Below are 14,991 nucleotides of genomic sequence, written 5' to 3' on the forward strand. Positions count from 1 at the left end.
AGCCCTGATTGACCTGTACACTGTCAAGTCATATCTAATTTGAGGGATAGGAAGGAAGGAAGGAAGGAAGGAAGGAAGGAAGGAAGGAAGGAAGGATAATACAAGTATAATATACCCAGCCATATGACAAATGCATATCTTAGCAAACTACTTTTGTGCATTTGACAGATGCGTAAAAGGGATAATGATTACCTGTTACCTGTTGCAGTTCCAAAATCACTCTCTCTTTGCACGGGCTCACTGTCCCTGCAGAGTCCCCATCACCAGCGTCTCCGAGTTAAACTCAAACTGATTCGAGGAGGAGGCCGACTTCCCGCAGGAATGCAAGCTGGGAGCGCGCTGCTTAAAAGACGAGGTGTAGCGGTAGAAACTCTTGTGTCTGTTCTTCAGGTATTCCCTGTAGTTCTTGGTGAGGAGGGTGTAGAGGAAGGGGTTAATGCAGCTGTTGCTGTAGGTGAGACAGGCCACCAGGTAGTTAATACAGGTGTGTGTGTGAGATGCCAGGCTTAACGGTTTGTTGTGGTACAACGGGAACAGTTGCCATATCCAGAACGGAAGGAAACACGCCCAGAACACCAGAACTATAGTGAAAATCATTACCAAGACTTTCTGCTTCGGGGAGCGCTTGTTCCTTTTGTTGATGACCGAGTTCTTCTGGGACTCTAAATAAGTCCGGGCTAACTTCGTATACAAATAGCCGATAATCAACCCAGGTGCCATGATGCTCGTGCCAAACAAAACGGTCAGGTAGATCTTATACGCCCGGGGCGCCCAGGTGGGCGCGCACATCCTCTTCACCCCCCCGTTGGACGCGCTCTTAGTGGTCTCTGTGACCATGACCATCATGGGTAAGGTGAGGACCAGAGAGAGCAGCCATACCCCCCAGGCCAGGGCTTTTCGGTAGCTCTTGGAGCGCCGTACCGTGTCAAGGGGCTTGGTGACGGCCAGGTAGCGCTCCGTGCACATCACAGTGAGGGTAAATATGCTGGCGTGCATGGTGAGCAGGTCCAGGCTGAGGAGGATGCGGCAGCCCACATCTCCGAAGTACCAGTCCTTGAGGAAGTAGGTGCACACCACGAACGGGATTGTGGAGAGGTACAAGAGGTCCGCTAGCGCTAGGTTAATGATGGAGATGTACATGGAGGTGGCGAAGCGGATAGAATGACACATCACTACTAGAGTGTACACATTCCCCGACACGCCGACTATGTAGACGACCGACAACAAGGTCCCGAAAGTGGAGGTGATAACCAGCTCGTCCACGCTGCTCCCGGAGCCGCTGTTTGGAGCTGGCGGACTGACATTATGGTTAACAGTCTTGTTGTGGTTCATCGCACTGTCTGTGTGTGGAGCCTCTCTGGTGTCGTTCCGTTTTTGTTCCGATGTATTGTTTATGGTGAAGAAGTTCTAAAAGATGCAGCTAGGTGTAGTTGGTCACTGGTCAGTGAAGCGCACCAGTGCAGGTTGTGTGTTGACTTTAGTGATATCTGTCTGCGCGCGCTGCCGCTGCTCCTCTCCGCTTCTCCTGACGTCAGTCACTGAACTCTTCCCCAGTCACACTCTCATGGATATTGCATAACATATACAAACATAACACTATATATAGTACACTATATTTAATTAATTCTGAATTTATTCATGAACTCATTAATTTTGAGCTGTGACAAAATAAGTCACATGCCAAACAAGAGGGACTGAGAGAAATAAGGAGGTGCGTTTCTTACATAAACTTTGCCTGCAAAAAAATGAACAAAGATTGAGTATGGATTTCCTACAAATTAATATGTTAATTTAAAAATGGTAGAATTCCCATTATTTCAAGGAAAGAGAGCGGGACACTTTTACGCATAAAAAGGGTATTGTGATATTCATCTTTCTCACCTGGACCTACACAAGTGTAGGTATTAGGAAAAATCAAACGTCCCTGCTTCTGGCACAAAAAAAACGTTCGATTTAATTCCCTTGTATAATCTAAGAGGTGAAAATATATTTTCCATTTCCTCAAAAACGTTTGGACTAATGACGCTACACAGGCCATATAATAATATACCACTCACTCGATTTTGTGCATAAAGAAGTTGTTGAGGTTTGAGAAATAGATTAAGTGAGCAATTTACGGAAAAGGTGTGTGCAGATACAGCCCCATTGAAGAAGCACAGGTGTGACGTCTTTATTCCAGTCCCAAGAGAGACTGTGTTATGTGAGATAAAAGATGTCTGCAAGATGGGAGGGGAACAGAATAGAGGAAGCATACAGTGCCTTGCAAAAGTATTCATCCCCTTGGCGTTTTTCCTTTTTTGTTGCATTACAACCTGTAATTTAAATCGATTTTTATTTGGATTTCATGTAATGCACATACACAAAATAGTCCAAATTGGTGAAGTGAAATGAAAGAAAATGACTGAAATTTTTTAAAGTAGTGAGTGCATATGTATTCACCCCCTTTGACGGAGGTTCACCTGGTTTAAAGGGAAACATTTAAATGTCTTGGAATGGCCTAGTCAAAGCCCAGGGAAGTGAATAGTTATGCACACTCAAGTTTTCTGTTTTTTTGTTGTCTTATTTCTTGTTTGTTTCACAATAACAAAATATTTAGCATCTTCAAAGTGGCAGACATGTTGTGCAAGTCAAATGATACAACCCCCCCCCCCAAAAAAAAATCAGTATTAATTCCAGCTGGTAAGGCAACAAAATAGGAAAAATGCCAAGGGGGTGAAAACTTTCATAAGTCACTGTATCATTAACAGAAGTTACTGTGTCACTGTTAATGTGTCATGAGGTCTGTCCCTCCCAGTAACAGAGAGTAGAGAGACAGTGAGGAGGACATCACCCTTTGAGAGGAACTCACTTCAAGGCAGGGACTGGGGAACTCTCTCTCTCTCTCTCTCTCTCTCTCTCTCTCTCTCTCTCTCTCTCTCTCTCTCTCTCTCTCTCTCTCTCTCTCTCTCTCTCTCTCTCTCTCTCTTTCTTTATCTCTCCGTCTCTCTCTCCGTCTCTCTCTCCGTCTCTCTCTCCGTCTCGCGCTCCATCTCTCTCTCTCCGTCTCTCTCTCTCCGTCTCTCTCTCTCTCCGTGTCTCTCTCTCTCTCCGTGTCTCTCTCTCTCTCCGTGTCTCTCTCTCTCTCTCTCTCTCTCTCTCTCTCTCTCTCTCTCTCTCTCTCTCTCTCTCTCTCTCTCTCTCGTAAAGCATGGTCATTCGGTTTAAACTGGTGGCTTCCTCATGAAGCTGGTTGAGAGAATGCCAGTGTGCAGAGTGTGCAAAGCTGTCATCAAGGCAAAAGGTGGCTACTTTGAAGAATTTCAAATATAAAACATATTTGGATTTGTTGAACACTTTTTTTTTGGTTACTACATGATTCCATATGTGTTATTTCATAGTTTTGATGTCTTCACTATTATTCTACAATGTAGAAAATAGTAAAAATAAAGAAAAACCCTTGAATGAATAGGTGTGTCCAAACTTTTGACTGGTACAGTATATACACACATATATATAATGATGTGTATAGACAGTAGGGTCAGTATATGAATAGGAAAGTTGTGTACAGCAGTAGTTATATAGGATGAGCCTTGACTAGAATACAGTATACAGTGCATTCAGAAAGTATTCAGACCCCTTAACATTTTCTACATTTTGTTACATTACAGCCCTATTCTAAAATGTATTAAATAAAAACATTTCTCATTAATCTACACACAATACCCCATAATGACAAAGCAAAAACATTTTTTTTATAAAAACAGAAATAGCTTATTTACATAAGTATTCAGACCCTTTGCTATGAGACTCGAAATTGAGTTCAGGTGCATCCTGTTTCCATTGATCATCCTTGAGATGTTTCTACAACTTGATTGGAGTCCACCTGTGGTAAATTCAAACGATTGGATATGATTTGGAAAGGCACCCCCCAGTCTACTGTATATCATTTTTAGCCATCTACCAGTAGGTGCCCTTGTTTGAGAGGCATTGGAAATCTCCCGTGGGCTTTGTGGTTGAATCTGTGTTTGAAATTCACTGCTCGACTGAGGGACCTTACAGTCATTCAACAATCATGCTAAACATTATTATTGCACAAATATTGAGTCCAAGCAATTTATTATGTGACGTGTAGCACATTTCTACTCCTGAACTTATTTAGGCTTGCTATAACAAATCATAATAAAATTAAATAACTCCATTCCCAACCCCCAAGACCCCCCCCCAGCACCTATCCCCTAATGCACCAACAACCAACAAAATGAACAAAAGAGAAAAAAGACAAAGGAAAACAGAAAACAACAAAGCAAAAAACATCAAGGACAACAAAAATCACAACAGCAAGGCCAACTGAATATGTTGGAGTGCATGTACAGTATGGCACTATTTACATGTGTGTATGTGTGTGTGTGTGTCCGTGTATGGGCACGTGTCTGAATTTGAATGAGAGTGTGTGTATATGCATGTGTACACGGGCACAAACACCTCCACGGCATCAGCCTCAGGCAAGCAGGCATGAGCTGAAACAACAGTGTCATTCAAACTAACTTCTTTTGTGTTTATTTTGAATTTATTTTGTACTTTTATCTTTGACCGTCATTTATCCCCCGCCTAGCAACTCCACTCCCACTTGTCTCCAGTTCCACATCCAATTCTCTGACATGACAGTGTATGTCGGATCATATACCAAGCCATGAGTTCATAGGAATTGTCTGTAGAGCTGTGTCAAGGCACAAATCTGGGAAAGGGTACCAAAATAAGTTTGGAACCACCAAGACTCTTCCTAGTCTTGAACAATCGAGGGATTAGGACCTTGGTCAGGGAGGTGACCAAGAACCTGAATGCCACTCTGACAGAGCTCTAGAGTTCTGTGGAGATTCGAGAACCTTCCAGAAGGACAAACATCTCTGATGCACTCCACTAATCAGGCCTTTATGGTAGTGGCCAGACGGAAGCCACTTCTCAGTAAAAGGCACATGACAGCCCACTTGGAGTTTGCCAAAAGAAACCTAAAGGACTCTCAGACCATGAGAAACAGGATTCTGTGGTCTGATGAAACCAAGTTTGAACTCTTTGGCCCGAATGCCAAGCTTCATGTCTGGAGGAAACCTGGCACCATCATTACGGTGAAGCATGGAGGGGGCAGCATCATGCTGTGGGGATGTTTTTCAATGGCAAGGATTGGGAGACTAGTCAGGATCAAGGCAAAGATGAACAAAGCAATGTATAGAGAGATCCTTTATAAAAACCTGCTCCAGAGCGCTCAGGACCTCAGACTGGGGCGAAGGTTCACCTTCCAACAGGACAACGACCCTAAGCACACAGACAAGACAACGCAGGAGTGACTTCGGAAGTTTCTAAATGTCCTTGAGTGGCCCAGCCAGAGGCCGGACTAGAACTCGATCTAACATCTCTGAAGAGGACCTGAAAATAGCTGTGCTGCAACGCTCCTCATCCAACCTGACAGAGCTTGAGAGGATCTGCAGAGAAGAATAGGAGAAACTCCCCAAATACAGGCGTGTCAAGCTTGTAGCGTCATACCCAAGACGAGAGGCTGTAATCGCTGCCAAAGGTACTTCAACAAAGTACTGAGTAAAGAGTCTGAATACATTTGTAAATATAATATTTCCATATTTTTTTAATACATTTGCAAAAATGACTAAAAACCTGTTTTTGCTTTGTCATTATGGGAATTGTGTGTAGTTTGATGAGGGGAAAAAAAACTATTCAATCCATTTTAGAATAAGGCTGTAACGTAACAAAATGTGGAAAAAGCCAAAGGGTCTGAATACTTTCCGAATGTACTGTATGTATAATACAGGAAAGCACAATTTATAGTCCAATATTTACACATGTATTGGGGAAGGGGGGCAGTGTATAAACTGAGCAGTATAATAAGAGTTTGGTAGCAGCAGTGATGTGTGTGTAGCATGAGTGTATATGTATGTGTGTGTGTCTCTGTGGGGGTGTGCATGAGTGAGTGCATGTGTGCTAAGTTGTGGAGAATCAGAGCAGGTGGTCAGTCCAGTTCAAGTCTTCAGCAGTCTGATAGCTTGTAGATAGAAACATTCTCTGACCCTGTTGCTATCAGACCTCATGCTCCGATACCGTCTGCCCGACAGTAAGGGAGAGAACAGCTAGAGGCTGGGGTGTGTGGGGATTATGTTGTGTGCCTTCCTCAGGCACCGTTTCGAGGCGATGTCCCAGATGGGTGGGTGCACGGTCCCAGTACATTTTCACCACCCGCTGGAGGGCCTTGCGTTTGTTTACGGAGCAATTTCCCGTGCCAGGCTGTGAATCAAATGGTCAGGATGTTCTTGATGATGCAGCGGTAGTATTTGGAGAGGACTCAGGGCGGCATGACACATTTCATCAGCCGCCTTAGGAAGTAGAGACACTATTGTGCCCTCTTGCTCACGTTGAGGGAGTGATTGTTGTCACGACACCACAATGCCAGTTCACAAGGCATTATTCCACAATAGTCAGTCCTCTGCATACTGTAACAGAGATACATTTCGGCCCCTCAGAGGAGGAAGGGCTGACTAGTCCATGGGCATTGTCCTTTATTCCTGGACCATTTGCCATGCAGCTCCAGGTGTCAGAGAGCACATAAATTAGGGCTGAGCCTACAAATCCCCCCTGAACAGAAGCTGTACATGGACAGCCTGTGTCCAATATAGGAAGAAACAGCCCGTACCATAAGAGAGTTCCTTCTTGATTCTTCAGTCCAACTAATGGAACCCAACGTCTAGTTCTTGGTCCCATGACATCAGGAGTGTCTTCCGGGGAGCGATGACAATGTGCTTTTGCCATGCACATGTCGCTAGGTACACATTCCTTCAACCAAGCTCAACAAAACATTATTATTTGTTAATGGCAGGAAGATCAGTTCTCAACACTTGATGAAACATTATTATAGTCAAGAGTTACTAGTCACTGTTTGACGTTTGTTGGTCAGATTGGCTGGTCTGATCAATGGTATCCTCAACGTTTACTAAGTATGAATCCAATGGATATAAAATGGAATAAAAGGCCATGAAATGCATTATTAACGTTACACTCTTTGAGAAAGACAGAAAGGTTAATTGAAAAAGCCTCTCCCCTCTGGGAGGAAGTTTGCCTTGAAAATATGAAAACCGTATTCATGAAAACAAATCACCCCAAGATCAATTATTGAGTTTAAATTAATAGAAACAGAACATAATACTAACACATCAGGTTAAAAGCAAAAAGCAATTAAATGTTCTGTAAAACAGTTAAATTACATTAAAGGTCTATGTGTCTCACCCTGATCTGTTTCACATGTCTTGTGCTTGTCTCCACCCCCCACCAGGTGTCTCCTATTTTTCCCCATTATCCCCTGTGTATTTATACCTGTGTTTTCTGTGTGTCTGTTGACAGTTCGTCTAGTAATGTCAGGTCTTACCAGTGTGTTTCCATGTTCTCAAGTTTTATTTTCTAGTCTTCCCGGTTTTGCTCTTTCTGCCTGTCCTGACCCTGAGCTCGCCTTCCGTTCTGTCCCTGATTGACTCTCCCTTGGATTACGAACCTCTGCCTGCCCTCGACCTGCCCTTTGCCGGCCCCTTTGTTATAATAAATATTCTGAGAATCATACTATCCGCCTCTTGTGTCTGACTGGGTCATATCCTCAGTCGTGATATACCTATTATACACTGAGTGTACAAAACATTCCATGACATAGCTTTCACCTGGTAAGTCTATGATCCTTCCTTGATGTCACTGGTTAAATCCACTTCAATCAGTGTAGATGAAGGGGAAGAGACCAGTTAACGAACAACGTTTAAGCCTTGAGACATTCGAGAGAGACATGGATTGTGTATGTGTGCCTTTCAGAGAGTGAATGGGCAAGACAAAAGATTATAGTGCCCTTCAATTGGGTAAGGTTTGAGTGTGTCAAGAACTCCAATGTTGCTAGGTTTTTCACGCTCAACAGTTTCCCGTGCCCCGACGAATTGAGGCGGTACTGAGGGCAAAAGGGGGTACAACTCAATATTAGGAAGGTGCTCCTAACGTTTTTTTTTTACACTCAGTGTATATGATCTGTCATTTTCTGATTCTCTATCAGTTCTGCATGTAGCTGGCTGTTCAGGAATATTGAGGAGCAGTGACTTGTACAGAGCATGCTTTGCACTCCCCCTCTGTGTTCTCATCTAGTTTACTCACGTGTCCGCACGTGTTGTTATTGGTGCATATCGAGCATTTTCTTTTCATCTTCCTATGCCCCTAGAGTTGTCAGATGTATTTCGCTTACACATGGTTTGTGGGCATTGTTTTGTATTTATTCATCTAGATGTTGAAATGAGATGAGTCAGACAGAGAGTCAAGGTTACCTGAGTGTTGTTTTTTTGTTGTGTTCTTTGAAGTTTTTGACGTAGCTAAAAGGCTTACTATATGATGTGAATACCTACTCATCAAACATCTCATTCCAAAGTCATGGACATTATTATGGAGTTGGTCTCCCTTTACTACTATAACAGCCTCCACTAATTTGAAGGGGTGTCCACATACTTTTGTATATCAGGTACGTGATACCTACAGTATATGAAGCCTGTGGATGTTATGGAGATTTGATATCAACCACATGCAGAGGTCAGACTGGAATGAACATTTACCTAATTGATTTGTTTTTACATTTTAACGCAATGCTTTTTCTATGGTTGTATGCCATTTTTTCCAAAATGCACTGTTACATCTGCCTCCATTAATATGCAATATGGAAAATGATTAAGCGACCTTACTGATCTTCATAATAGAGATAATTACATTTAAATTTGCACAGTCCTCACAGTTTCTCGCTACTAAAGTGGTAAGAAAAAAGGATAGGGAGGGAGAGAGGGGAGATGAAGATGAAATCAGCTTAATGATAACAGTCTCAGAATAAATGTTCTGTGTTTTTTATTTTACCTTTATTTAACTAGGCAAGTCAGTTAAGAACAAATTCTTATTTATGACGGCCTACCCCGGCCAAATCCTAACGACGCTGTGCCAATTGTGCGCCGCCCTATGTGACTCCCAATCACGGCCGGTTGGGATACTGCCCAGGATCAAACCAGGGTAGTAGTAGGGATGCCTATAGCACGGAGATACAGTGCCTTAGACCGCTGCGCCACTCGGGAGCCCTAGAATGTGTGAGTGTGTGCGTGTGCATGTGTGGGAACGCGTAACTGTGTGTGAGTTTTAAAATTCACTGAAATGTCTCATATCTAACCTTCTAGCTTTTATTAAGTGCAAATGCCTTTTCAGAATCACCAGGTAGCCATGGTGTAGATCAGAGGTCTCCAACCTTTTCTAGCATGAGAGCTACTTTTAAATTCTCATACCCCCCCACCCCCCTCCCCCTAGCTTTCAAATAGGCACTCTTTGTATTTTCCCGAAATCTGGTTCTCAGTTTAATTTTCCCAGATTTATTTATGGAATGTATTTACTAAATTACAATTATTCATAGAGAAACAATGAATTTGGATGTTCTGAATCCGTGTCAATGCTTAAATGACATCAGAAGACAATTTTTGAGGGCTGGAAGAAAAATATCTATAACATTTATATTTTTTTGTGTAGTATCTCCTTTGTGCTCGCAATGTTTTTGCTGCCGTCATGACAGAGTTTGCTAAACAAAGCCTACATTAATTGATAAATAATCATGATATAATTCTGCCAGCAAAGCCTACTTTGAAGTTAACATTTTGAAATGTAAATACAAATGTGTGTAGCTAACTGGCTACACAAAGTGAATATATAGACAAACGCCGGTACCACACAGAGATACAGTGCCAATTTAGCTGGAAATGAAATGGCAGGTATTGTGGTACGTTTGGCGTTTGAAGCCAATTGTGCCCAACTAGTGGTGGGATAATGTCAATGTGAATTTGAATGGATAGTAGATGGGACCTTGAGTTGTCTGATACCTGCAAGATTGGTTTATGTCAGTTTGTGGTGGAACACGTGAAAAATACATGCTGTTTGGCAAGCTACTCTTAGGTGGGCTGAGAGCATCTCCATCGACCTGTTGGAAACCCTTTGTGAAGATCATTAGCAGTAAACCAGAGAGCAGGCAGGCTTAGCCAGTTACAGGAGCACAACACGCAGACAGGCAGAGGCCTGGCATGGCTGCCTTCCTGCCTTTTACAATCTGAATGTCAGACGCTTGTGCAACCGATGTTAGTGTGCTGCTAACAGTTTAGCTTCCTCCACTGTCCCTGTCCCCATACCTGGCTCAAACCAGTGATCCTCTGCTTCACAACACACGTGACTGCCCTCTTTGACAACGTGAAAACCGATTGAGTTGTACAAGTAGGTACCAGTTGGAAAGCTCCAACTGCGATATTACAAACTAGTGGTGGAGAGAGCTTATTGTACATTCTTAACTCTGTTAGTTGTACTGTGCTGGAGGACATGTCATGTTCTCTCACCTGAGGCTTTCCAGGAAGTTTCTCACCTGCCTTTAAAAGTCTAAACTTCTTAATGAAAATCATGACCTTTGAAATAACAGCTCTTCAACCTAGGGAGCTTGTTGCAGAGATTGAAAAGAACATTCAGAATGTTTTTATTCTACAGCAGGTAGACAAAAATGTGAGTCATGTTTAAAAATAATTTAACAAATCTTCACATTTTCAAACAGTCCATTTATATTTTCCAACAGGGCTATACTTTTGGGTTCAGTGAAATACATTTGGTTTCAGCAAAGTCAAATACAGGTAGCCTGGTCAAATAATTAACATCCAATCACATTAACTGTTACTCTATCACGGAAATTCCACTAACGGTCCATGTGTAGCCAAACGTAGCTGCTGCTCATTCCAATGATTCGAAAATGGATAAATTGTTTAAAAAAAGTAAGGCCCGCATCCATAGAAACACATACCAACAGTAATGCTACTACCAGCAGTACTACACCGGCACCTATCATGACACAAGTTCTTCTGCCTCCACGAGCACATCCAATGCTAGCATCAGTAACTCTACATGTGTTGTTAGCCCAGCTAGCATGGACACTGACAGTTGTGAATCTGATGCAGCCGAAGAGCTACTGCCCCCTTACCCGGGAAAGCACCGAACAACAGACAAGGACTTGGACCATCAGAGGCACCAATATGATGAGAACTACATTGATTTGGGGTTCACTTACATTGGGAGTAGTGTCTTTCCTCAGCCACAGTGTGTTATACATGTATGTGAAAAAGTACTGTCTCATAACTCAATGAAACCTTGTGGAGACATTTAGAAAACAAAACAAGCCAATTTGAAAAATAAGCCACAGGAGTTTTTTGAGCGAGAATTAAGACGACTTTCGAGTAGTAAGACATGTATAAAAGCAACAGATACGATTAATAAGAAGGGGCTAGAAGCGTCTTATATGGTGAGCTACCAAATGGCTAGGACAGGCAAGCCCCATACTATTGTGGAGGACTTAATTATTCCTGCTGCCGTGGATATGACTGGGACAATGCTGGGGGAAAAACTATACATACAATTCCTTCATTAAACAACACTGTTTCACGACGCATCAGTGACATGGCAGGAGATGTTTTGAAACAATTACTGCTTCGCCTACAAGCCAGTGAATTCTATGCTTTACAGCTGGATGAGTCAACAGACGTGGCAGGGCCTGGCACAGTTCCTGGTATATGTACGTTACGTTTATGGGGGTCAATTAAGGAAGACATCCTCTTCTGCAAACCAGGACAACAGGAGAGGATAAGTGCTGGACAGCTTTGTGACATCAAATAGGCTTTGGTGGTCAAGATGTGTTGCAGAGTTATGTGCATCCTTTCAAGCACACCTTTTTTCATTAAACTATGGTGAGTTATTCACCATTTTCGATGAACAAACAAGGTCTTATATGTGAGATGGTTAAATAAAGAGCAAAATGATTGATTATTATTATGTTATTATTTGTGCCCTGGTCCTATTAGAGCTCTTTGTCACTTCTCATGAACCGGGTTGTGACAAAATCTCACACTCATTCTTATGTTTAATAAATGTATCGTATAGTGTGTGTGGCAGGCTTACAATGGCAAAAAAAAAACAACATTTGAGAGTGAGCTGACCCTGGGCCTAGAGGGGGTACGCAGCTGGAGGTTGATTGAAGGTGTACGGGACTATAAACATTTTGGGAACCACTACTTAGGGGTGTAGAAAAATCAGAGTTGTACAAACCAGAGACTGACAACCGCAGTACTGCAATTGAGTAGCCCTGATATACATGAAGGGCCGATAGTAGGGGTGATGTAAGGACAGCACAATGACATAGCTTAGGGCTGTTTTGGGAATTCAGGCGAGAAGGAGAGCAAGGAGGAGAGTAGAGGTGCTTGCTGTACGTTTTATCATACTCCATCCACATAGTTTTCACACACACTGTTTTTGTACACACATACACATGCAAGATCTCCTGTTCCTGACAGTTTATAGATTTATTTCATTATTCTTCAAGGCGACATTTCAAAGAAAAAAAATGCAAGTGCATGTAGTGCGTTCTTCTCCCTTCTGATTCATACAATATACTGTAGCCCAGTGGGCTTAGCTGAAAAGGACCTGAAGACCTTCTCCCTTCTGATTCATACAATATACTGTAGCCCAGTGGGCTTAGTTGAAGAGGACCTGAAGACCTTCTCCCTTCTGATTCATACAATATACTGTAGCCCAGTGGGCTTAGCTGAAAAGGACCTGAAGACCTTCTCCCTTCTGATTCATACAATATACTGTAGCCCAGTGGGCTTAGTTGAAGAGGACCTGAAGACCTTCTCCCTTCTGATTCATAAAATATACTGTAGCCCAGTGGGCTTAGCTGAAGAGGACCTGAAGACCTTCTCCCTTCTGATTCATAAAATATACTGTAGCCCAGTGGGCTTAGCTGAAGAGGACCTGAAGACCTTCTCCCTTCTGATTCATAAAATATACTGTAGCCCAGTGGGCTTAGCTGAAGAGGACCTGAAGACCTTCTCTCTTCTCATCATACAATATACTGTCCCAGTGGTCTTATGAAGGGAATTACATTTTTAGTGTTTCTCTCTTCTGATTCATACAATATACTGAGCCCAGTGGGCTTAGCTGTGAGAGAGAAGGAGGTGTTAGAGAGAGTACCGCTGTGCCATCACAGCAGCAAGATTTGTGACCTGTTGCCTCAAGAAAAGGGCAACCAGTGAAGAACAAACACCATTGTAAATACAACCCATATTTATGTTGATTTATTTTCTCTTTTGTACTTGAACCATTTGCACATCATTACAACACTGTATATATACATAATAGGACATTTGTAATGTCTTTGTAGTGAGGTGCGTACTGGTGGCAGAGAAGTCAGGCGCAGGAGAGCGGAAACTGATTTACAACGGTGTCGTTTAATATCCATAAACCACCGTCAACAGAACAATACAAATAAATGGGTCAAACAAAACCCGGTAAATACCAGCATACCGTTGCACAAGCACTACAACAAACAATTACAGACAAGGACATGGGGGGAGAACAGAGGGTTAAATACACAACATGTCATTGATGGAATTGGAACCAGGTGTGATGGAAGACAAGATAAAACTCTTTCTCTCTCTCCATCTTCCTCTTTCTCATTCCTCCACTAATATTTATTTCTGTGTTTCCTTCTCCGTTCTTATACCATGGAGAACAGCTACACTGGGAACCCAGCCTTGGGAGACCCCTTATTCAACCAGCAAAATAGCACGGCATACTGGATTGTGAAGGTTATGCATGTGTCATTAATATTCCATACAGTATACAGGCCATTCCCCCCAGAAAAGTCCAGGAACTTTCAGGTACCTTGGTGGATGAGTGAGTGATTTTTTGCTGAGTTTATTCAGACCCTTCCCTCAGTACTTTGTTGAAGCACCTTTTGCAACGATTACAGCATCGAGTCTTCTTGGGTATGACGCTACAAGCTTGGCACATCTTTATTTGGGAGAGAGCCTACTGAAGGGACATTTCACCTCCGCCTTGATGCTGAAGTACCAAGATCCTCCGCTGCACTTCATGGTGGAGGTGGACGCCTCAGAAGAGGGCATGGGGGCCGTCCTGTCCCAACACCAAGGTAACCCACATAAATGATATCCATGTGCATACTCCTCTAAGAAACTGTATCCTGCAGAGAGGAACTATGACGTTGGTGACTGGGAGCTCCTGGCAGTGAATTTGGCATGAGAGGAGTGGAGACACTGGCTGGAGGGTGCCAAGGATCCCTTTCTCATCTTCACTGACGATCGGAAACTGGAGTACATACGGACAGGGCCCATTTCTTCACCAGATTCAACTTCACCGAATCAAATCGCCCAGTTTCAAAGGATATCACAGCCGATGCCCTGTCCCGTCTTCACAACTCGGGAGAGGATCCTGTCCTGAGTGCGCCATTATTCCGCCCTCCCGAATCATTGCCCCCGTGCTTTGGGACGTAGACACCGGCCAGGCTCTGGAGGATACCCACACCTGCAACCGACCCTCCGGAGCGCACCTACATCCCCACAGACGTGAGGGATCGGTTGTTGACCTGGGCGCACACATCCCTTGCCACTGGACACCCAGGTATCACCCGCACCATTCAATCAATAGCTATGCCTGCTATGTCAATTCCTGCTCCGTATGTGCCCAGAGGAGCGCTGTTGAGTCCCAGCGGCCGACATCCTGGATCCCAACATCATCCAGGATTTCCATCCCAGCGCTCATCAACCTCCCCCGCTCTGCGTTCCACGTCGCCGGTTTACTAACCACCGGTCCTGGCAATCTTCATTACGCACACCTGGACCTCATTATCACCTTGATTACTCTCCCCTTATTTAGCCCTCAGTGGCGTCAGTCATCAGGCAGCATTGATTTTGTTCACGTTCAGTACACTTCTCCTGTTTTGTTTATCTGCCTTTTCTTATCATTAAAAGTACCTTCTGCACCTGCTTTCTGACTCCAAGCGTATACGCTACAATACAGGTCAGTGCCATTACCTTATTCAATGTGCAGGTAGTAGGATATACATGTAAACAGGGCTGATAATGA

The 14,991-nt window shown here is 43.3% G+C and overlaps 1 protein-coding gene across 1 annotated transcript; it reads right to left on the minus strand.

The window, feature by feature from the left end:
• Positions 1 to 223: 223 nt before the first annotated feature.
• LOC118357420 (urotensin-2 receptor) lies at positions 224 to 1,471 on the minus strand. The gene has a single exon (XM_035734492.1). It carries the CDS (start codon positions 1,330 to 1,332, stop codon positions 238 to 240), a length of 1,095 nt encoding a protein of 364 aa, XP_035590385.1. The 5' UTR covers positions 1,333 to 1,471; the 3' UTR covers positions 224 to 237.
• Between the last annotated feature and the right edge of the window lie 13,520 nt (positions 1,472 to 14,991).

The sequence above is a fragment of the Oncorhynchus keta genome, chromosome 24, assembly GCF_023373465.1.
Source record: "Oncorhynchus keta strain PuntledgeMale-10-30-2019 chromosome 24, Oket_V2, whole genome shotgun sequence".
NCBI lineage: Eukaryota > Metazoa > Chordata > Actinopteri > Salmoniformes > Salmonidae > Oncorhynchus > Oncorhynchus keta.